The sequence below is a fragment of the Crotalus tigris genome, unplaced genomic scaffold (assembly GCF_016545835.1).
Source record: "Crotalus tigris isolate CLP2741 ecotype Arizona unplaced genomic scaffold, ASM1654583v1 scf7180000023718.2468807, whole genome shotgun sequence".
In the NCBI taxonomy this organism is placed as follows: Eukaryota; Metazoa; Chordata; class Lepidosauria; order Squamata; family Viperidae; genus Crotalus; species Crotalus tigris.
Genome location: NW_024100137.1, coordinates 729,712 through 754,044, shown reverse-complemented (window position 1 = coordinate 754,044; position 24,333 = coordinate 729,712). Strand labels below are relative to the sequence as shown.

Here is a 24,333-nt window from a genome sequence, read left to right as displayed (position 1 = left end):
ACTTAGAGTGCTGCTTTCCCAGCATAGTTTTGTATTTAAATTTTTCTAGCCAATCACATTTTTATTGGTATAATTTGTTGGGAGCCAATTATTTTTAGCAGCTATATCCAATTATAATTTATTGTGCAACCTTAATCTGGTACTCTTACAAGAATCCTCCCTTTCTTATATTTTTCACCATTATGTAATTGGTTTTAATTTCTTCATTCTAAGCCTTCTAAAAAGCACATGTTTAGCTTGGCTACTGGTGTTTTGTTAATAAAAAAGTAAGAGAGTACAGCTAATGTGCATAATGCTGAGAAAGGAAGTACATACATATCAATCATGCTGTCTTGCCGGAATAAACAAAATTCAGATTGTGAGTAAGAAATAGCATGATTAATTTAGAGAAACTATGGAGTAGGTTACCAACCTCAACAATGTAGAAAAACATAGTTGCTTGATGGTTTAATTGTACTTGCATGTCTTACTTGGATTCCACATTGAAAAAATAATTAGCCTTTGCTGTCTTTTATAGGTGTCAGTATAAATCAAAAGTCCTAATTTACAGGGAGAAGTGCTGTTTTTGAAGGACTGACTGGTTAGTCCCAATTCCAGCTTAAAGAGCCATAAGAAGAGAAGGTGGAAATCTTAAAATTGTCTATTGCTCATCAACAGTTTTTTGATTCATGAGGCTCACAGAAGTCAACTTGTTTGCCCACCTTTAAATAAATGGATTTGTACTAATACAGTATCATCTCACGTTCCCTAATTGATGAATTTCAGACAATAGTACAGCGTGTAGTTCCTGGATAAGAGATTCTAGGTTGCCACAGAAGCATGAGTATGCTGGAGTAAAGCTAGACCAATTATACTTGTAGATTACTAGCCAAAATGATCCCAAACTGATATTGTCCTTGCATATGGAATAGTGCATATGGCACAAAAAAACACAGCAAAAATGCCAGCCATATTTTATACTCGCATTGCTTTGTAATAATAATAATATTTACATCAGTGATCACTAGATGGCAAGAGATTGTTACCACAAACATATCTTTCAAACATATTGTGTTATTTTTCATATTTTATCAGCACTTATACTGCTCTTTTTGTGCTCCTACAACAAAGTTAAGTAAATTTCACTGCACTTTGTGAGATTTCACTCCACATATACATATTACTGCACTTGATTTTAAAGTTGCAGGGGCATATATACTTAAGTAAATGCAAAGTCTCTCCTCCAAGTGTATCAATACCGAGTTGCATACGCAAAAGCAAATGCTCATAAAATGCAATAGTTTGATAGTTTAAAACATAAACGAAATAAATTCATCTATGTTTCAATTTAGATACATATAGTCTTTGACTTACGACTGGTCAATTAGTAACCATTTGAAATTATGATGGATTGCCCAAAAGATACTTAGGACTGGCTTCTGAAGTTCTGATAGCTGGGTCTCTCTTGTGGCCATTTACAGTTATTTGCAGTGACTTGCAGTCAGATGACTGCAATTTATGATCTTTTTGCCGGAAACCATTGTTTTCTTCTAATTTCTGGCAATGACACCCTAGCAAGTCCAATGGGTTAAAGAACCCGTGGATTCAGTTAACAACTGCGATAATTTACCTATGTTGCAAAACAAGTCACAAAATGGGATTAGCCATGTGGGTGACCCTCTATGCAACCATCACAATTTATGATCATAATGGACAGGCTCCATTATGGACATAAATTGTGATGGTTGTATAGATGGGCTCCATTAAAATTGAGGACTACCTCTATATTTTATGAATATGACCATAAACTACCTTGCAAAAACATATTTTTAAAAGGTAGCAATAAAGATCCTTATGTAAATAAATGCATTATATATGTGTAGTATGTCCTTAAGTTTATTTTTATGCATACCCTTAGAATTTTTCTCAACAATCCCAAATAGCCATCTTTCTTTCCATTTTAAGTCCCTTTGTTTCTCAAAAGCTCCATTTGCATTGGAAAAGGCTTGGTGATTGCTGATATACCTTCAAAGAGAAAGCTTCCTTGAATTTAAAGGCAATAATAGCTCATCATAATCTGAATTTAATTGATTATAATTTGTTGTTTTTAAACTTTTTTTGGATCACAAAATATTAGTAACTAAATTGCACTAAACGGGAAGGTCCAGAATGAAACCGTAGTGAAGTTCTTCAAATGTTGTGCATCTTTGATAAAGTCCTTTTAATTCAACCTTTCCCTACTGAAATAAGAAGTCTAAAAAGCACCGATAAAGGCTGCAGGCAGTAAATCTCTGTGTTAGCAATGACAGTAAATTATAAGTAAACATCTCTCGGTTCCAAGATGATAGTTTAGCCCTCATTGTTTGGAGATGGAGGATCAAATGAAGCAATGCCTGCTTCACACATTTCATCATGGTGTTAGTTTTAATCTTGAGTTTGATGAACAATTCATAATGATTTAGTTCATATATACAGGTATACTTATAACAGTTTGTTTAGTGACCGTTCAAAGTTACAACAACAGCACTGAAAAAAGTGACCGCTGACCGTTTTTCACACTTACAACTGTTGCAGCATCTCCACGGTCACGCTTGCTAACTGACTCATATTTATGACGGTTGCAGCGTCCCAAAGTCTTGTGACCATCCTTTGTGACCTTCTGGCAAGCAAAGTCAATGGGGAAGCCAGATTCAATTAACAACCGTGTTATTAACTTAACAACTGCAGTGATTCACTTAACTGTTGTGGCAAGAAAGGTCGTATAATGGTGCAAAACTCACTTAACTGCCTTGCTTAGCAACAGCAATGTTGTGTTCAGTTGTGGTTGTAAGTTGAGGACTACCTGTATAATAAAGCATAAATTGCAATAGATATGATTGAAGGTATTTCATAAGTCTTTGAAGCAGCAGCCATGGAGCCTGATCAGATTTAAAACCACATATTCCGGAAAGAGAGTTTAAACCTTTTGCTCTACATGCAGCGGTAGTTTTGTTCTTCGTCCCAATAGGTTTCTACCTGGAGCAGAGGTCCCCAACCTTTTGAGCACCAGAGACCGGTTCCATGGAGAGAGGTTTTTCTGCGGACCGAAGGGGGCGTGGTTTCATATACTGCCTGCATCCCATGGATGGGGCTTTGCTTGTTTGCACGGACCGGTTTCTGACATGCCACAGCCCGGTGCTGGTCCACGGACCGGGGGTTGGGGACCCCTGATCTGGAGAGTTTCATGTGTCTGGGGAAGGGAGAGGGGCTGGAATCAATTTTTGTTTGATCAATTACGTGAAAAAAAATTCCTGCCAGTTTGATTCCAGTCCAGCTTGTTTCCCACCTGCCATGTATATGAAGTGCATTCACACTTTTATCACTTATCAATGGCCCATCAATAAATTTCTGATTTGAAATTCATCTTCAGCATTTATAAAAATGACCTTTGGAAAGTCCGTCGTCACTACCCTTATCTCAGACAACGTGGAAAAAATAATGAATTTTATTGTTTTTGCAGACTGGCCAATGGCTGTAGTAAAATATGTTTGTTATAGAGAATATTGATTTCCTATTGGAATTCCTATTTCCTATTTGGATAGGAAGTTTGTAAGGAATGCCTTGAGATAATAAACCATTATGAAATTTCCACAAGTTGCATACTTAATATGCTATTGATATTAACTTGCATTATTTAAAATAGTTTGGGAGTTGGAACTATTAAGTGACATTGATTCTTTTAATCATGAGATTAGATGGGCAGTCTTATCCTTCCTGAAATGCTATTAGATGGAAGTAAAAATAGAATGAAAGTGTCCTTAGACCAGAAGGCAGGAATCCACCTACCATGATAGCAGGATGTCCCCAGAAGATTTATGGAAAATTCTGTGGCACTGAAGAATCACTATCTCAGGGAAGAGATAGGAAAGTGGATCTCAAGTCTAAAAGGATCTAAAGCTGATAAGTGGATTCAGTAACTAAGAAAATCATAAAAGACCGTTATAAAAAAAATACCTGAGATAGCCAGTGTCCCTTTGGTAGTAATGGCTTTTTTAGGGTGGTTCAGAAAATTAGCAGCTTCTGCTTCCCATCACATAATTGATTTTGAGGGAGGTTCTAAGTACTAAGCAGCCATTTTGGGAGATATCTACATCAAATGACAGCAATGTGCCAATGTAAAACTTGAAATCCTCTGTTTTGAAGCAAGTTTCAGGCATTACATAGGTTCTTTTTATAACTCTGATACGTAGTGCTCAGAAAAATCAGTTCACTTGTACTTATCTGCATAGGCACCTTGTGAACCAGCATCTGGATAAGTGATAGCTGGTTAAAGAGAATCATCACTGGGTTGTTTAAGGTTAATTAGACAATCAGTGAAACAGTGGTGAGGTGAGGGTTTTTTTTCTTCTTCCTCTTGTGCTATATCCATTATCGGACGTTGGTGATCATGTTGGCGATCCTATTTTTATCAGCAGCCGCACGAAAAAGTGTTGCTGAGTTTTGTCCAAACCAACCCCTTAAATTTTGAAACCACGGTGTTCTTCTTCTGTCTGGACCTCATTTGCCTTCAATCTTTCCCTGGAGGATTAAATGGAGTATGCCGTATTTTTCTGGGCGTCGCATCACATGTCCAAAATATTCTAATTTTTGTATTTTAATTGTTTTGATGATTTCCCTTGGCTTTCCCAGGCGGCTTATCACCTCATTTCTGATCTTGTCAACCCAGCTTATACGTAACAGCCGCCTGTAAATCCACATTTCAAATGCTTCTAGTCTCTTCAGGTGGCCTTCTGTCAGATGCAATTGACAGAATTAACAGATGCAATTGACAAGCTTCCCCTAATGAAATGCAAGTAAAACTAAGGGTTTTTGTCCACCAGTCCACTGGTGATTATGCTAGACAGGGAGGGTCAAATTTGATGGACACTCAACAAAAAAATACAAAAAGTCTATCAGGGGACCCATGGTCTCCAAACCTATTTAGGGTCTAGTACTTGCTTTCTTAGCAGAGAAGGAGGTGGAGGATATGGCTTAGGAAATTCCCCAAAGGCCACAGTAGCTACTATATGGATAGAACACCTGAGTAACATAATGATCAAAGCTCACAAATGGATTGAATCTGGATGGCAGCATCTTAAGCCAGCTTAATTTCCAAGCAATTTTACCATGTGAGATAAGTAATTTAGAATTGCCATGCAGAAGAGCCTTTGTCTAAATTCATTTCTTTTAAAAGCAGCAGCAGTAGCCATAATGTTTCATTTCTAAAAATATGGTACAGTAAAAAAAAATTAACTTGGATCAATGAAGCAAAATGTATGAGAAATAAGTTGCATCAAGTCTTATTCTAAATAAGATTCATACAGTTTAGCTTCAGCTGACACTTTATTCGATAGTGATGAGTGTACATAATGTTGGAAATGCACAATACAAAATTAAGTAAAATTAACATCACTTTTCCCAGTGTTAACAGTTTATGGAATTTTGCAAAAATTCTGACACACAAAATAGTAATTGGATATATTAAAGATAACACATTTGAATTCTGTGGTTAGTAGCTGCACGTTGCAAAACATACATTTCATATGTGACTTGAAACTACATCCTACATCACACATTTACAAGAAGCCTTTCTGGGAGTTCAAGTGAGGTGCCTCATATTTTGTTCCTAGATTAAAAATGCTCCTTAAGGACTGCCTCTCATCATTAATGGATATGTACCACCAGCTCCTTAGAAACATTTGATTCAGATTAATTCTGCCCTTAGGTTTCAATAAACAAAAGTTAACAGGTTTTGTTGTTAAGGGAGAAGAGAGAGACATTTTGGACAGTTCTGCACCTAGCTGAACATGGTGTTCTACAGGAGTTGTGATCAAATCTCACAGAGACTAAGTATGTTCCATATGTCCTTAAAATCCACACTATACTTCTAAAACACGGCATCTGTGAAAGATTGAACTATGTGTATACTTGGCTGTGTGGGAGGGAGCGGAAGGATGCCAAGTATAGCAATATAAGGTACAGCATGTATAAACACTTCTCATTGGCACATGGAAAGGAACCTTAGCTGACACTGATTACGTTTTGTCCAACAAGGAAACCCACATATTGTATCATTTTGTTCACACACACACCCCCCGTAAAAATCAAAACAATCTAACAGCTAGGGATCAAATAGGGGTATCTACCCCTGGCTTCCAACTTTTAAGCTTCAGGATCAAAAGAAGTGTAGATTTGTAGAATACATCAGTGAGAGTTTTGCCTAGTGAGCTTTCTCTTTAGTTAGATATTTTAAGTTATGGAATTGGAGTACATAAAGGAACATAAGATGTTCGTAAATTTAGGAGCGGTCCATGCAATCCCAGAAGTGCTGTTATGAATTATTGTTTTTGAACACTTCCTTATTCCCCATTCTCTGCACATCGAAGAACATATTGTATTTTGCAAGAAGGACAAGTTAATCTCATCTGATGATATGCTATTTTTAAATACAGAGTCACTGCACTACTGAGGTAGTATAAGAAAAGGCTTTACAGCTTCATTGAACTGATCTTAAAACTTGCCTTTGGTGTGTCCATGCTAACAAAAATTTAAGCATTATTTAGACAGAGGCTCAGTATCTAAGGCTGAAATATGATTAATTTTAATCATTACTCTTAAGCTTTTTTTTTCGTGCTCAAACCACGCTAAAAACACCTAAGGATACTTAATTTGATGAAATTTCTTTTTAATTTTACGGTCTTCCAGATAAGAAAAGGGCTACTTTAAAATAAGTCTGCATTTTCAGTTGTATAGTTCCAACTCAATACAGAATTTTGCTATGTTGAATCTGAATTGTAAATATTAATTCAGAAGTACAGAGAACAGAAAAGAAAGACCACTTTGAAACTTAGTAAAAGATTCATAGCTGTATAAATGTATTATATATATCAGTACAATAACAGTGATTTTTCCGGATCACTGTGACAAACATCAGGAAAACTAGAAACATAATAGGCACTGCAGATATTTTATGCATACATATCAATTATAAACTATCCTAGATATTTAGAATAGTGTAGAATCCATTAGCACATAAAATTAATCAAAAGATTGTCTGACACAGCAAGCAGTGTATGCACTAACAGATGACACAATTTACAATATTTCAGGTAGAAATAAGTCAGTATAACTTATTGACTTATTGACTTAGAAATAAGTCAGTATAAGTCTACTGACAATGCAGTTGTCACAGCAGACACAAAAAGAAGCAAAATGTAAACCATTTGTACCAAGTATTTTCTGGCTTTATTTCTTTAAAAGATGGCCAACTGAAATTTGATTAACATTACTGATGGCAAGTATTAATGAAGTAAAATCAAAGCAGAACATGTATTCTTTGGGCTGTGATGGTAGCTAAAAGAAATGAGCAACAACTGAAGATTTAAGTTCACACAACCATTATTGTTATTTTGCAAGGCTTTTCACAATATCTCTAAAATATTTCTATTATTTTCTGTTATGAATTGAAATTCACATGGAAACAAAAACCTCATTTTCCAATTAAATCCCTACTGCATTTTTAAATATTTCCAAACTATCCATTAAGAATAAGCAGCTTTCTTTCTATTATTCATTATGCAAATTTTATATAAATTCATTATGCAGTTTTGGTGGAATAAAATAAGAACTTGGCAAGAAAATAAGTAATTTTTCATTTTAGGAGAAAATATTATTGAAGAAAGGAAGGGTTAGAAGAATAATTAGAGTTTTTAAGTATAATTAATTCAGCTAAAAGATAATCAAATGCTACATATGCCATTCCCATGTTGCAGTTCCTGGATTCCATGTGTTTCTCTGTGTTTCTTACATATAAATAATTTCAACCATAGTTTTAATGTAATTGGTTACTTGAACTTTGTGATATTGTACATTAGCCAGTTACCAGAAGTAGTATCCCAAAATGAAGCATTAATGGGAAAATGATAAAGGCAATGACAAGCCTTGACGAAAATTTACTTTTTTAACTTCATCATTGTTAAAATGACTGAGTAGATTTCCCGAGAATACTACTTTATATTCTTACTATATATATATAAAGGTTGAAAATTTGACATCTGATTGCTTAAGTATGTTGCAGAATTTGCCAAAATAAACATTTCTTTCAACTGATTTACAGTTTAAATAAAGATATCCATTTCCAGGCACAACTTGAACCCTTAGACATAATAGTAATGGGAGTCTCTTGGAAGACACGGATATACACTACAGGAAAACAACAAGAGCCAAGAATGCTACCAAGGTACATTTTGTCATTCTAGCTTTTCTTCGTTTTTTTCCTCAGAAATAAAATAAATAAAATTAGCAGCAGGAATACATAGGAGATTTACAAGTGAAAGGCAAAATCATCAGGATCCTTCTGCCCCACATGAAATGTTATATCTGAGACAAGAGCATTGCACAATAGAATATCTGGAAGAATCTAGAACCCCCTGCCATGTCTTGTTTACTATTTATGTTTTTCAGGAAATTCAGCATTGAAAGAAAAGAACTCTCCTGATCAAATGAATATTTAAAACCATAACAACAAGTACATGTATGAAAGTACGGTATGGTATGAAAGGTGTCAGTAAAATAAAGTGTTTTATTCATTTGTTAAAACTTTGTGAAATAAAATTTTAATAAAAGTTTTAACTTGTGAACAACCTGAATATCTACTGATTTTTTTTTTAAAAAGTGCAAATAAATAAACCAGCATTTTGGACAAACAATTGCCTCAAACCCTCACAGTAATCCACCTATATTTTGTAATTAATTTCATTCACACTTTTCTTCCAAGGCACTAAAAGGAAAATAATTTTCTAGGATAATTATAATTTGTTTTACACTATAGTTGTTACTAAAGGAATACTTACTAAATTTCCTTTTGGTTATTTATAACTTGGAACTCTAGGATAGAGCTCTCTGTCCCCTCATCAAAAAGCAGAATGCATTACTGAAGAGAAAGGTTAATAAAAGTCAGACTAGATTAAAACTGGGCCAATTCCAATATTATTTCTAAAATCCTTCAGTATTTTGTTAGACGTTTTTGGATCCATGTTAAGCTACTTTCAACAATATTTTCATATGAGGCTGTTCTGTTTAAACACAAAGCTAATTTTTGTTAAAGAAACATATATAAAATACCAGCATTATTCTGTCCAGTGCAGGTTTCCTCTCATGTTCTAATCTGATTACAATAAACTTCCCCAAAGCAAGGTAAAGAAATTACTTGAGATGATTATAAAAATAAGTGTGTGAAGATGTATGTCTCTGAGCCCTTATCTTTCTTATAGCCCATATCTGAAGACTAACTACTGTGGTACTGTAAGCACTTGTAATTTTCTACTTTTATGCCTTTTGCAGTTGGTAAATATTTGATGACTTATCAATGTCAGTCCTGGAACTTAAGCAGAGTGGTGGAAAAGGAGTGGATAAACTCTCCTGGGAGCATTATAAAGTTCCTATGACAAAATCACTAGCAATATAAAAACAAGTGTTTTACTCTTTACATTGGGGTGGAAAGAATTTGATGATGACAAATTCATAAAATGGATTGTGAGGAAGTCCTATAGTACATTTTGTATGGCATTTTGCCATATGTCTTCAATGACTTGCTTTCAAACTCAAGTCCTTAAACTAAGTGATAGTAACGTTCAGCATAGTAGATATGCATCTGGTTGTTGTTGTGCCCCAGTCAAAAGTGATGCTAGAAGTGGCCCCTACTTCCGCTTCTGAGATCATTTTACATCGACTACATAAACCATTAATTTTCATAACATTTTTTTTTGGAAATCCAGACAAACATGCTTTAAATCTTTATATGTCAGGAAAAAGCATATACACAAACCTTAATTACGAGTGAAGGGGCACCATTGTAAACAAAGGTCAGTAGCACAGTGGTACAGTAGATTGTCAAGAAAACCAATACAAGTGAAATACAGATTCATTTGCCTTTCATGTACATTATTGCCATATACAAGGAAGGAAATCTGTAAACTCATAATTGTGAAGATTTATTAATAAGGACCGAACAACAAGTGAGTGCTCCATCTACTTTTTCTAGCTCGGTGTTCGCTATAGGGATCAACATGTGGTCCTTCAGTTTTTCAAATACCTATTAAGAAAGAAAATGAAAAGTTATGAATATTTTTTTACTGAATCTTTATCACTGGTTTAGAAATTTTCAGTCAGAATAGTTTATATCTTAGTAGAAAACTCTCAGCAAACAGTGGCATCTGACTGACCTTTGTGCTTGGAAACTAGCAAGACTAGGTCTGAACAATCTTTAAAGGTAATGGCAACAGGGAACCCCAAGCCTGTCAGAAAAATATCCTGGAATAAGGCCATGGGAAACCACTTCTATTCTGTTGCTAAGTCGACTATGTGAACATATCCATGCAATCAGTAGAAATCAAAATCAACTTGAAAGGAATTTTTTTTTTTTTTTACCTTAGTAAAACAGTTCAGCTTTAAACTGGATACTCTGGCTCAAAACTGGAACACTTGGCATTCAAGTTAGCATATTAATACACTTTAGGAGAAGGGGGAGCAAAAGACTGATAAATGTGCTATTGTGTCATATTTTAGTTCATATGATATGTCATTGATATGTCATATGGCAAGAGTAATGCTGACTTTGATTTCTAATAAAATTATGCCTAAAGTCATGGGGAATTTGCGACAAACCAGTCTCATGATTTAATGTCTAATAACAGCCTGCATAAAGTTTATCCCATGCTTGCTTACTTAAGATATTAGTGGAGTTGGGGAACAGAGTGTTTTACATGGTCACACTCCAACTCTGTGCTCTGTGAGTTGCAGCATTGCTTCAGACCCAACATGTTAGGCAAAAAAAATTGTCAAGCATAATGTTGCATTTTCAGTAATATCAAGATTAAATAAGCAATAAAGACCTGTGGGTATGCACCTTTGAAGTAAACTGTGAGCTAGCCCAAATTATAAAGCCCAAGTTCAGGAGAGGTGTCACAGATTTACATTTATCATGTTTGTTGGGGAGCGTCAGTAAGGCAGGGGTTCCCAATCCACTACCGGTCCATGGCCTATTTGGAACTGGGCCACACGAGCGGTAGGCCAGTGTGCATGCATGTGTGCACAACTCAACTCATGCAAGTTAAGCTGTATGTACGTGTACGTGCACCGGCCTGCCACTCACGCAGTCCAGTTCCCCCCCTCTCATCTAAGTCTGTACAACTTTTTTTTTTTTACAAACAATTTTATTGGTTTTTCCATTTTTGCACCAAGAAGCTTAAAAACCAACGTGGAGGTGGGGTAATCAGTTGAATCTCTATCAATTAACATACTATAGTCAAATTAAAACATTTCTAAATAAAATTCATTCGTTAATACATTCCTAAATAAAAATTCCATTGATAAAAGTTATCAGCAACTCATTACCTATGTAAATCAAAATCCTGTTCTCCAGCATGATCAGTGTAGAATCCACCGGATGGGTAATTTCAGCCTTCCTGCTCAGAAGAGACTAGGTCAGAACTTTGGCCACGCCTCCCTCTGGGTATGTCTTCCCAGTTTTGACTTAGTCTCGTGCTCAACAGGGTGCAGAAATTTTGGCTCCTTAACTAGGCTAAGTTAATTGAACATATATTTAAATCTGATTGAGTTTAATCCTTTTTTAGCTATCTAAAGTGTAGTTTTTCCTTTTATTTTCTTTTTACAATCGGAATTCGAATTGGCATTGATTTAAATTGGAATTTGGAAAGGGCCTTCTGGCTTCGAGCCTAACAGGTTCTCTTATTTAAACATATTATTTCCATCATTACATTCTTACATTTCTTAACTATATTCTGTTTCTTATTCAGTAATTCTTCATTTGTTAACTTCATCTCTTCCATTATTGCAATCTTTTTCTCATTATACCTCCACAAATTAATTATCATACCTAATAATAAAAAACATAAGCAAATAGAAAAAATAGTAAAAAAAGACAGAAACAGACTAAGCGGAAGAAAGAGAAAAGAAGGAAGATCCATTATTCCAAAGAGTGTATTCTTACTATTTCAATACTAAATTCAAAATCTTATCCTAATAACACCTTTTAAAAATCCAAATCCAAATCAATCTGCATCTCTATAAAGCCTTTGCAACCCATAACTGTAATCTTAAATTCCATATTTATATCTTATTCTAGCTTTCTTTCTATTCCAAACAGGTTTCCATAATAAAGACTCTAGATCCACAAATAAGACTCCCTTCATCTCTAGCCAGAATACGTAAAACAAAGGAATGTCTCCCATTGTCCATTTTAATAGGCTAGTAACAAAGTTGTAGCAATTCTCGATAACTCATAATTGGATCTCAATCCCCATCCTTTTTTAATTTGCATATAGTTTAATTACAGTCACTTTTGAATCATCCAAAATCTGAATGGATTGTATATAAGATGATGTATATGTCTGTACAACTTATTCAGCTATCCAAAAAATGTTCCCTAGAAACTGACATAATATGACACAGGATAAAATGCCTCACTTGGGGCCCAAGTCACTTCCAAGCATATTACCATTAACACTCAATGATAAGAAAAATGGCCATGTATAGCTTAAAATTATGTTCTGATCTATTTGAAATAATATACATAAAACTCAGAGAATGACCCTTCTGATTTGCAACAGCATCACCGCCAGACCAACAGAACACTGGGGTGCACAGCATTCTTATGCTAAGAATAGCACACACAGATTTCTATATGGCATAATTTGTTGAATGTCTAGGAAAACCTTTTTCATTCCAAGAAACTCAAAACCTAAACAACAAAATGAGAAAATAATATGGGAAGCCAAAGAATGAGAAACCATGTTGTGAGCAAAGAATAAAAGGGTTTCCCTGTCAGTCATGTCTGATTCTAGAACACAGTGCTTATCTCCGTTTCTTGGTCGAGGAGCCAGCGTTATCCAAAGACAATTTCTGTGGTCATGTGGCCAGCATGGCTATATGCCAAAGGAGCACGGAATGCTGTAACCTTCCCTCCAAAGTGGTACCTATTAATCTACTTGCATTTGCATGCTTTCACAATGCTAGTTGAGCAGGAGCTGGGACAAATAATGGGTGCTCACCCCATTGGGTGGAGCTCGGGTCTCAAACCCAGGCTTTCAGCTCAACTGAGAAGTCCAGCATCTTTCCTGGCAGTATTTCTGGGGGGACCAAAATGGTGAAGGGGCAAAAAAGGCAAGATGGTGAAAGCTTGCCCCATTTTTAAGTGCATTGTAACAACACTTCTACTATCTAACCTTTTTTTTTTTGCCACTGCCGCCACCTGCCAGTGCTGGATTGTATTTATTACATTCTGTTTAATACCATGCATCCACAAACTCCACCAGTATTTTTTTTTTTTTGTTATTTTCCTTATTTCAGTGGAAGCAGTGTGTTGTTTTTTTTTAGGGGGGGGGGGAGGGAAGGATAGTCCTTGGAGCCAGAATTACAGATTCAATGCTTCTCTCCCGAGCAGTCTGGACTTACAACTGATCAGCATTTTATAAGAACAGGTCTAGTCTTTTTGCCATTACCTTTGCACTTTCTGGATACTCCTCAGGGGCTCGATGCAACAAAACATGACCTTTGCCAGGAATATTTAAATAAACACAGTTTGCTGCTGCATCATCAGGAACTGTAAGTTTATCATAACGATGGTCGCTCATCTGCTGCATAGTCTGTTATACAAAGATAAGTCAGGATTATATAAAACTCTTTAGAAATTAAGGAGGGAAATTGTTTTATTTTTTAAAAAATGTATCAAAAACTGTTGTAGTATAATGTGACAATTCCCAACAAGAAATTCAGCTTATACAAGTTACAGCAAATAAAAGGAAACCAGGAATATATGCAGAAGGGTTTTTTTTACACAAATTCCAAATGCTCAACATTTCTGAAAGGCAAGCATGTTACTGTCTGGAATATATTAAGCATGTATTCAAATTTGGATTTGCCACAATTAATATAAATTTGTGCATCCTTTACCTATAAAATTAAGGTACATAAGATTAACCATTGTGAGTTAATTCATACTCTTCTGCTTTATTTAGCCAGACTTGCTAATAAAATCAAATAGTCCTACTAACAAACTCAACTTTTCATTTGTGAAAGGCATCATATTTGTTCCTAGTAAACAATTTTGTTTTGTCCTACTTTGTTCTTTTGGGAGAAACATTTCAAAGTATTCTGCATTTGTCATACTTGAGATTTCAAGAATACATCTCCTAAGGAAAAAGTTGGACATGGAATAAAGGAATTCATAAAATTTACTCTAGTTTTACTTCCTAATTGAAGTTTTAAAGAATATACAGCACTACTGAAAAAATATTAGCCTGAAATTTTGGCTCAAGTTAGTTTTCATTAAAATTAAATACCAAAGCTACCTAACCACCTTGATTTTAGAGAAAAACGTTATGTCCTCATGAAAGACAGGCATAGATTTAGATTTCAAATGTTATGTCTTACAGTTCAGTAGATTTCACTTGATCTTGAGGCAGCTTGGTCAAAACTAAAGCAACAAGCCCTTGACAATGATACTCAGTATGACTTAAGAACAATCCTCCATTTTGAACAAGTCAGTCCTATTTGGAAGACACATCTCTCACAACAAATATTTAGTTGATATTCTTTGCCCTATGGGCAGGAGAGCTCTTTTTTTCTGCCCTTGCTGTTGGAAGATTTAACAATACTCTCAAGCAATAGTAAATTTACACTGCCCATTGCAAGAAACAAAATCAGCTTCCTGCATACTTGCCCAGTGTCTTTTGAATATATTTTGATGAGGGGGAGAATGCTCTTTCTTCTCTCAGCTGGCAGGTTATCTTAGATATCAAGCTCTCTTTTTTTCTCAATTTCTATTGCTAGTCAAAATTTAGTAATGTGGTAATTCTGTTGATTGTACAAAAAGTGTTGTATTTTTAGTGCATTTAGTGTTTTGGCTCAATGTAGGTTTGTTTTTCTTGGTTTATACTTTATTTTTAATCATAAATAAAAGCAAAAACTTCTAAACCTGCAGTGTCTTCCCAAAGAGAAAGACAAACAATGCATGTCAAGAATTCAGGCAAAAGAAAAAAAAATACCAGAAAAAAAGACTTGCAGTACCATGGACAGATCCTTAGGTGCAATAGATTTGGTGCAATTAATACAGTGCCCCAAAACCCTTCCTATTTCATATTTCATTTATAGAGAAGGGATGTTTAAGTGCAGAAGATATTTTCAGAGACGATTATTACAACTAATGACAATCAATATTTGTTATTTGAGATAGGTGCCTCACTCTGCCAAATGGTAAGGCTAAATCTGCTTGTATTTCTTTGTATTTCTTCTTCAATATACAAATATATTAACAAATATAATGATGTGCAGCTTAATTTGCTGGATGAATTAACTTCTATGCCTTTTGTATACCATGTGTATATTTGTGTGCACACATCTTATGAGTATGTGTATATATTGCACACTAGGCCTTTGGAAATATCTGTACTTGAATGAAAAATGGCACGTAATCTTTTAACAATTCCCTGGAATTTCTAAATACAAGAGTCTTATTAGCCACATTGGAGATTGAATCATAAATATCCTGTGATGAATCTTAAGCAATGTCTTACATTCCTGAGGAAATGTCATCATTGTAATAGAATTTCATGTTTCTTCACTAGCTAAAATGTTTGTGTGGTTTTCTTACCATTAAATTTTGATAATATCTATCTTATATAATGTAAATATAAAAATTATAATCCTCTCTTTTATAATGATTTCCCAAAACTGCATATCCTGGAAACCTCAGATTGTTCATATCTGTTAAGATTAAACATATAAATGACATAGTTTATTCCCAGCCAGAAAAATTTTAAAAAGAGGAGATAATTTTTCCAGTATATATGCACGCATTTCTTTATAGTGTACCAATTCTGAAGATAAGTAATTGCTGGTATGATGCCATCATTAAAAAAGAACAGGCTTTCAGCTGCAATAGCTCTGTGCTCTTTTTCAAATTTAGATAAAATAAACAAGCATCACCTTTTTTCAGATTTTCTTCTTGCAATTCTACCCTTCAGCTAAAGCTTTAAATATATTTGATCTTTCAGGTGAGGAACAAAGGAAAAAGGCTAGTCAAGCAAAAAAAAAAAAAAAAAATTGCATGCAAGCATTTGTCACTCAAATATTGCCTCTAATTCTCTGCATTAGAAAAGCAGTAGTTAAGTTTCCCAGTCTTGAGGTCGGTGACAAAGTTGGTTTTCAGTACTGAAGAAGAAAAAAGACACAACAAAGACAATGTGTATTGCAGCAGTCTTTGCCCTGTTGTGCACTTTGTTTTGTTAGAAATGAAATTTAAAAAAAAAAGATCAGTGTGTGATATTATGTACATTGACTGGAATAAATTCAACTGAAATCATGGAGGTTTGCTTTGGAATATGCTTATATAAAGTAAAAATGCAAGTCCTGATAATACATACCCTTCAATTTTCATGCTCCTATATGTGCTGACATTTCAACTAGTGAAGCAGATACATCCAATAATCATGCAACTAGGATGATAAATTATGCAAGGTTTGCAAATATATGGAAATTAATTTCTTCACATAATACAGGAACCAATATGAATCGGTCACGGGGACCACAGGTTTAGTCTTCTGAGCTTTTAGACTCGTGCTGGAGCCCATCGTCAAAGAACTTCTCTCTATTGCAGCCTGGCAGGGTGGGGAAAGGGAATGGTTCTGTGTGAGTGGCAGGCATGCGCACAAACTCACGCAACTCCATTTGCACAAGTGGCAAGTGCGGGTGCCCGTTGCTTGTTTAAATAGAGCTGTGTGCTCGCATGCACTTGCCCACCACTTGTGCAGCCTGGTTCCAAACGGGCTGCGGCCTGGTAGTGGACCGCAGTTCAGGGGTTGGGGACCCTGTTCTACTAGAATGTTCACATTATGTATACAAATATTCCAAATTTTGATTCTTAAGAGCAAAATGTGAATTAGCTTACTTTCTCAGAGGTCTTACCAGTGTATAAGGAGCAAAACGGAAAAGGCCAGCGCATAGCACAATTCAATATGTGGCTAAAGGAGTGGTGTAAAGGGGAAGGCTTTGGATATATTAGTCACGATGTCAGTAGCTGGTCCAATCAAAAGATGTACAAAAGAGATGGTTTGCATCCATCAAAAAAAGGGACTGAGTTACTCGGCTATAAATTCACAGATTTTCTGGAGGGAAATTTAAACTAAACAGCGGGGACAGGGAGTTAATTGACACGGAACAACCCTGTCCCCGGCAATTTAAAAACTATAGGGCTATCAGTGCATGTAGCATAGATGTGTGTGTGGACAAGAATATCAACCTTGCTATCAAGCAAAATGAAGCCTCTAATAGCGAGTGCCACATAAAGTGCACTAACCAAATAGGTGGTAAGACAATAGGGGAACTCAGGCACCACACAGGTTATGTAGAAAGGAAACACAGGGCCACCCACAAAGGACTCAAATGTTTATACACCAATGCACAGAGTATGAACAGCAAACAGGGTGAACTAGAAATTCAGGTTAATGAGGGCAGATACGATATTGTTGCCATTACGGAAACATGGTGGGATGAAACCCACACATGGAACACACAGCTAGAGGGATTTAAATTATTTAAAAGAAACAGACCAAATAAAAGAGGAGGTGGAGTTGCTCTCTATATAAGAAATAACTACATCTCCACAGAAATAGAGCACAACAATGATAAAAACTGTCTTGAATGCATTTGGGTCAATATAAAAGGGAGGGGAAATGACATTGCCATAGGTGTATACTACAGACCACCCAACCAAACAGAGGAAATAGATGAACTTTTTGCTAGTCAGCTAACTAAGGTATGTAGGAAGCACATCACAATAGTAATGGGGGACTTTAACTACCCTGACATCAACTGGGAGACAAACTCCGCACCAAGTGGAAGATCAAACAGTTCCTGGCAAACCTAGCAGACAACTTTGTCTCCCAAAAAGTAGAGAAGGGAACTAGGGGATTAGCCATTTTGGATCTAATTCTCACTAACAGAGATGAAATGATAGCGGTGTTGAAGCCATAGGAACCCTGGGAGGAAGTGATCATGCAATATTAGAATTCAACATTATAGAAGCACAAGCAATAGAACACAGTCAAACTAGAGTCTTGGACTTCAAGAGAGCTAATTTCAATAAACTTAGAGAGGGCTTGGGAAGGATTCCATGGATGAGAATCCTCAAGGGGAAAACAACTCAAGAAGCTTGGGAAATTTTGAAAAATGAGATAATAAAAGCCCAGTCTAGCACAATACCAACAAAGAGGAAAAATAACAGCTCTCAAAAGAAACCAGCATGGCTGCATAAAGAACTCTCTGACAAATTGAAAGATAAAAAGGACAAGTATAGAAAGTGGAAAGAGGGGAACATAACTAAGTCAGAATATCAGCAAATAGCCCGAGCCTGCAAAGATGAAGTGAAGAAAGCCAAGGCTCAAAATGAACTAAGGCTTGCGACCAAAGTCAAAAATAACAAAAAAAGCTTCTTTCAACATGTAAAAAACAAGAAAAAAGTGAAGGAAATGATTGGTCCATTAGTGGGTGGAAGTGGCAAGAAGGTGACAAACAACAGGGAGAAAGCAGAACTATTTAACTCATTTTTTGCATCTGTCTTTACACAAAGGGAAAAAACAGACCAACCTATCAAAAATAGTGCCATAAAAAACAAAACAGAAACACAAGTTAAGATAGGCAAGAAAATGGTTAGTGAGCACCTGTCCAGCCTAGATGAGTTCAAATCGCCAGGACCAGATGGATTACACCCCAGAGTTCTCAAGGAACTGGCAGATGTGATATCGGAGCCACTGAACTATATTTTTCAAAGATCCTGGAACACAGGGGAACTACCAGAGGACTGGAAAAGAGCTGATGTAGTTCCCATCCTCAAAAAAGGAAAAAAAATGGATCCAGGAAATTACAGACCTATCAGCCTGACCTCAATACCTGGGAAGATCCTGGAAAAGATAATCAAACAACGAATCAACGAACACCTAGAGGCAAACAAAGTCATTACTAAAAGCCAACATGGGTTTGTCAAAAATAGATCATGCCAGACAAATCTTATTGCATTCTTTGACCAAGTGACAAAATTAGTGGATCAGAGGAATGCTGTGGACATAATTTACTTGGACTTCAGTAAGGCATTTGATAAAGTAGATCACAACCTACTACTTGACAAGATAGAAAAATGTGGGGTAGACAGAACCACCACCAGATGGATCCGTAGCTGGCTGACCGGCCGTACTCAGCGAGTGGTCCTCAATGGAACTGCATCTATATGGAGGGAAGTGTGTAGTGGGGTGCCCCAGGGCTCTGTTCTGGGCCCAGTACTCTTCAACATCTTCATCAACGATTTGGATGAAGGGATAGATGGGGAACTCATCAAATTTGCAGACGACACCAAGCTGGCAGGAATAGCCAACACTCCAGAAGACAGGCTTAAGATACAGAAGGATCTGGACAGACTTGAACACTGGGCACTAACTAACAAAATGAAATTCAATGGTGAAAAAAGCAAGGTTCTACATTTAGGCAAGAAAAACCAAATGCACAAGTACAGCATAGGTGGCACCATGCTCAATAGTAGTAACTGTGAGAGGGACCTCGGAGTCCTAGTAGACAATCACCTTAAATATGAGCCAGCAGTGTGCTGCAGCTGCCAAAAAGGCCAACACAGTGCTAGGCTGCATTAACAGAGGGATAGAATCAAGATCACGTGAAGTATTAATACCACTCTTCAATGCCTTGGTAAGGCCACACTTGGAATACTGCATCCAGTTTTGGTCACCACGATGTAAAAAAGATGTTGAGACTCTAGAAAGAGTACAGAGAAGAGCAACAAAGATGATTAGGGGACTGGAGGCTAAAACATATAAGGAACGGTTGCTAGAATTGGGTATGTCTAGTTTAACGAAGAGAAGGACAAGGGGGGACATGATAGCAGTATTCCAATATCTCAGGGGCTGCCATAAAGAAGAGGGAATTAAGCTATTTTCGAAAGCACCTGAAGGAGGACAAGAAGCAACGGGTGGAAACTAATCAAGGAGAGAAGCAACCTAGAACTAAGGAGAAACTTCCTGACAGTGAGAACAATTAATCAGTGGAACAGCTTGCCTCCAGAAGCAGTAAATGCTCCAACACTGGAAGTTTTTAAGAAGAGACTGGACAGCCACTTGTCCGAAATGGTGTAGGGTTTCCTGCCCGAGCAGGGGGTTGGACTAGATGACCTCCAAGGTCCCTTCCAACTTTACTAATATGAACATATGAGCTTACTTAAGAATTCATAAAGGACTATATTAGCTCTGTCCATAACTCCATCCATCTAAGCTCTGTTTATAATTTATGGTAGCATGATACTGATGTATCAGTTCATAAAAAATAAAACTGAATTTGATTTGAACCAATAGGCTGTCTTTATTGCAAATGAAAATAATAATAAATAACAATAAATAAATAATCCACAATTGATTTTTTAATGAAAATTTTATGAAAACATTTAGGAATGTTTTGATTCAGCCAGTTTGGTCATTTAAACAGAAGGCACAACAATAAAATACATTTGCCTTTGTTTTCAATGTACAATCCTTTAGAAAAGTCATCTTGACAATAGTTTCTGCAGCTGATACAAAAGTTTCTTAAAGGCAGCAGCAAATTAAATCAAAATTGGACAATGGAATAGTCATTTACATATACTTATGCAAGTAATTATGGGATTAGTTGGGTGAAAATGTAGTTCTGCAAACAAGTAAGACTTCTAGAGCTATTATGGTACATAATAACTTTTGCCATAGTGTGCACAAACTAATTTTCTTTATAATGTTTCCAAAAAATCTCAACAGGAAATGCAAATCCATCTCTCCCCAACTCCTTCTATCAATTAGTAACTAAAGAACAGTTGTAACAGATTGGAATAATGTTACAGAAATACCTTGGAATGCAAATATCAACAGAAGAAAAACAATGAACATTCATTTTGCCAGATCATGCTATTTGTAAGCAGAGGTTTGTGGAAAATTTCCTTGTTTGTAAAGATTATAAGAATCACAAATTCATTTTATGTGAGTCTGATTTCCTGCCCAGAAAGATCTTTGCATGATGGGTTACACTAGCATTTCCTGCATATTGATTCTTTCTGGGAATTTTCTCTCTCTATAAAGAATCATTTTGCTGCATATTCTCTAAAGCTGAGTCATGCTTTTCTGATGTCTAGCAAATTAATCTGCAAACTTCCCAATCTCATTTTCCCCAATTGAGTTTTGCAAAGTATATTTTGCCATGAAAGGTCTTGATCAACGAGTAAATGCATTAAAATGTGATTAGGAAAGTTCCTAAAATAAGCATCATATTCTTCTATCAGTTTGTCATCCTGGCTTTCATTGTGAGTTGAGACGCATTTCAGTAAGATTACTGAACAATATTTTAATTGAGAAATGAAATACAACCATAAAAGATCTTATTTAAGATATTTTTTCCCAACAAAAGGAGGAACACACATAAACAATTTGCTATCTGAAAAATATAGGAAAATTTTACAACTTGATAAGGCTCCAAGCTTGGGCAGATAAATTAAATAATCTTTTCATTAATACAAAAGATTGAAATCAAACCTGTATTTGGACATATGGACAGACATTTGGACATATGGACAGATGCTGAGACTCTAGAAAGAGTACAGAGAAGAGCAACAAAGATGATTAGGGGACTGGAGACTAAAGCATATAAGGAACGGTTGCTGGAATTGGGTATGTCTAGTTTAACTAAGAGAAGCACGATGGGGGACATGATAGCAGTGTTCCAATATCTCAGGGGCTACCACAAAGAAGAGGGAATCAGGCTATTTTCCAAAGCGCCTGAGGTCAGGACAAGAAGCAACAGGTGGAAACTAATTAAGGAGAAAAGCAACCTAGAACTAAGGAGAAACTTCCTGACAGTTAGAACAAATGGAACAACCTGCCTCCAGAAGCGGTGAATGCTCCAACACTGGAAGTTTTTAAGAAGAGACTGGACAGCCATCTGTCCGAAATGGTGTAGGGTTTCCTGCCTGCCTGAGCAGGGGGTTGGACTAGATGACCTCCAAGGTCCCTTTCAACATTATTATTATTATTATTATTATTATTATTATTATTATTATTATTATTATTATTATTTCTGTATTACAAAAAAAGTTAAAACGATTTTTTAAATAAACCACTAAATGTTAACTAAAGGATTGACCTGTACCAAAAATAAAATCATCATTGAGTTTTAAAAATTGACAGATATCAGCGTAAAACGAATCACATCACAAAATACAAAACAATGAAAAGCTCACATAACAAACCAAGTGTGTTAAAATGCAAATCTTATGAAACCAGGAAAAACCAAAACATTTGGTCTGATGCTCAGGAGGATTTATTTGTTTCCTCTTGTCATTACTATTCAATATTGGGCACCCAGCACCAAATACAGGTAGTCCTCAACGTACGACAATTGAGCCCAAAATTCCTGTTGCTAAGTAAGACATTTGTTAAATTAATGTTGCCCCATTTTACAACCTCTCTTGCCACACTTGCTTAATGCAGTTGTTAAATTAGTAACACGATTGTTAAGTGAATCTGGATTTCCCCATTGATTTTGCTCATCGGGGTAACAAAAGGTGATTGCCATGACCCCAGGATACTGCAACTGTCATAAATATGAGTCAGTTGCCAATTGTCTGAATTTTGATTACATGACCAAGGGGATGCTGCAATGTTGGTAACTATGAAAATGGTCATAAATTACTTTTTTTTCAGGGCCATTATAACTTTGAACAGTCAGCAAATGAACTTTTGTAAGTGGAGGACTACCTGTAAAGAAGAATGGGATGCAATGTCCCAAAGTACCGCTAACATCGAATGAGAAATGAAATCCAAAAGAAAAAAGTAAGCTGTATATTCAAATGAATGATAGCTTAGATAGCTTAGAAAAATATCTTAAGGCAAAGATGCTGACGCAATAAGGTAGGTTAAGACCTTTTAGCCTATAAGCCAACATCAATCTGACCAACTTTCCAAGACCTGCCAGCTTCTCACAGCACCTTTAGGACTTGAGAGGGCTCAGTTTTCAACCCTTGAGAGGGTCTCCTCCTCAGCATTAAGAAACAGAACACTCAGGAGCACTGCTGAGACCCAGGTCTCCAGTCCTTATGGAAGAAAATAGAAACAAGATTTTGGGAGTTATCAAAAAACTGTTAATTCCTTCCCAATGATTTTCAACAGAACTAACTATGCCGTATTTCTGATATACAGGCAGTCCTCGACCTACCACTTCAACATTATTTGTTAAATGAGTTCTGCCCCATTTTATGACCTTTTTTGGCCACAGTTGTTTAGTGACTCTCTGCAGTGGTTAAGTTAGTAACAAGGTTGTTAAGTGAATCTGGCTTCCCCCTTGACTTTGCTTCTCAGAAGTTCACAAAAGATGATCACGTGACCTTGGGACACTGCAACCGTCATAAGTATAAGTCAGTTGTCAAGCGTCTGAATTTTGATCACTTGGCCATGGGGATGCTGCAACAGTTGTCAGTGTGAAAAATGGTTGTAAGGCACTTTTTTCAATGATGTTGTAACTTTGAGTGATCACAAAATGAACCGTTGTAAGTCGAGGATTACCTGTACTTTATTGTCTCATTTGTAGGCAAGACTACTTATTAATTTTCCTTTCCTGGAGTAGCCAGTTCCAGAACGTGAAGCAGGGAGATTACTACTCAGTCCAGGGTACCTTAAATTTGGGATCTGCATCTTGAGTCACTCAGGATCGAACTCCTGGTTGTGGGTAGAGTTAGCCTGCAACACTGCATTCTAACCATGCGCAACTACAGCTCAGTGTTCAGTACTGTTCAAGACACTTCTTATACTGGCTCAGATTCTGCTCATTAAAACAAGTCTCTATTTCTTCATCTCTCGTACCAAATACCCAGACACCGGACTGATGAAAAATGGAAGACAATGTTAGCTAAATCCTGCATAAAAGTCTATAAAGGAGGTAAGAAAAACTCCTGTGGAATAATATGTCCTATGTAATATATTCTCTGTTGTAATAGTTACATTTTTAAATGTATTTATTTTGTTGCATACTGCCTAGAGATGTTTGATGAGGTGGCAAAAATATGGAAAGTACGTAAAGTAATATAGAAGAACAATTCAGTAGCAGAAAACCTAATGATCCGCACCAGCCAAGCATTTCAGGTGTAAAATGTATCCCTATTTCAGTTCTCATAAGAGCAGCTGATGAACTGGAAGATGTCTGCTAGAAAGTATTCTAGCAAAGAGACATGAAAATATTAATTTTATT

At 36.1% G+C, this 24,333-nt stretch overlaps 1 protein-coding gene across 2 annotated transcripts in view; it reads right to left on the bottom strand.

Annotated features, from left to right (window-relative positions):
• Positions 1 to 5,321: 5,321 nt before the first annotated feature.
• DDAH1 (dimethylarginine dimethylaminohydrolase 1) overlaps positions 5,322 to 24,333 on the bottom strand; it is a 72,557-nt gene continuing 53,545 nt past the window's right edge. For both annotated transcript variants that reach the window (XM_039320983.1, XM_039320985.1), the window contains exons 5-6: positions 13,518 to 13,661; positions 5,322 to 10,090 (exon numbers count right to left, since the gene is read on the bottom strand). In XM_039320983.1, coding sequence (XP_039176917.1) covers positions 9,974 to 10,090; positions 13,518 to 13,661 — 261 coding nt within the window. In that variant the 3' untranslated portion in view covers positions 5,322 to 9,973. The remainder of the gene's footprint in view (positions 10,091 to 13,517; positions 13,662 to 24,333) is intronic.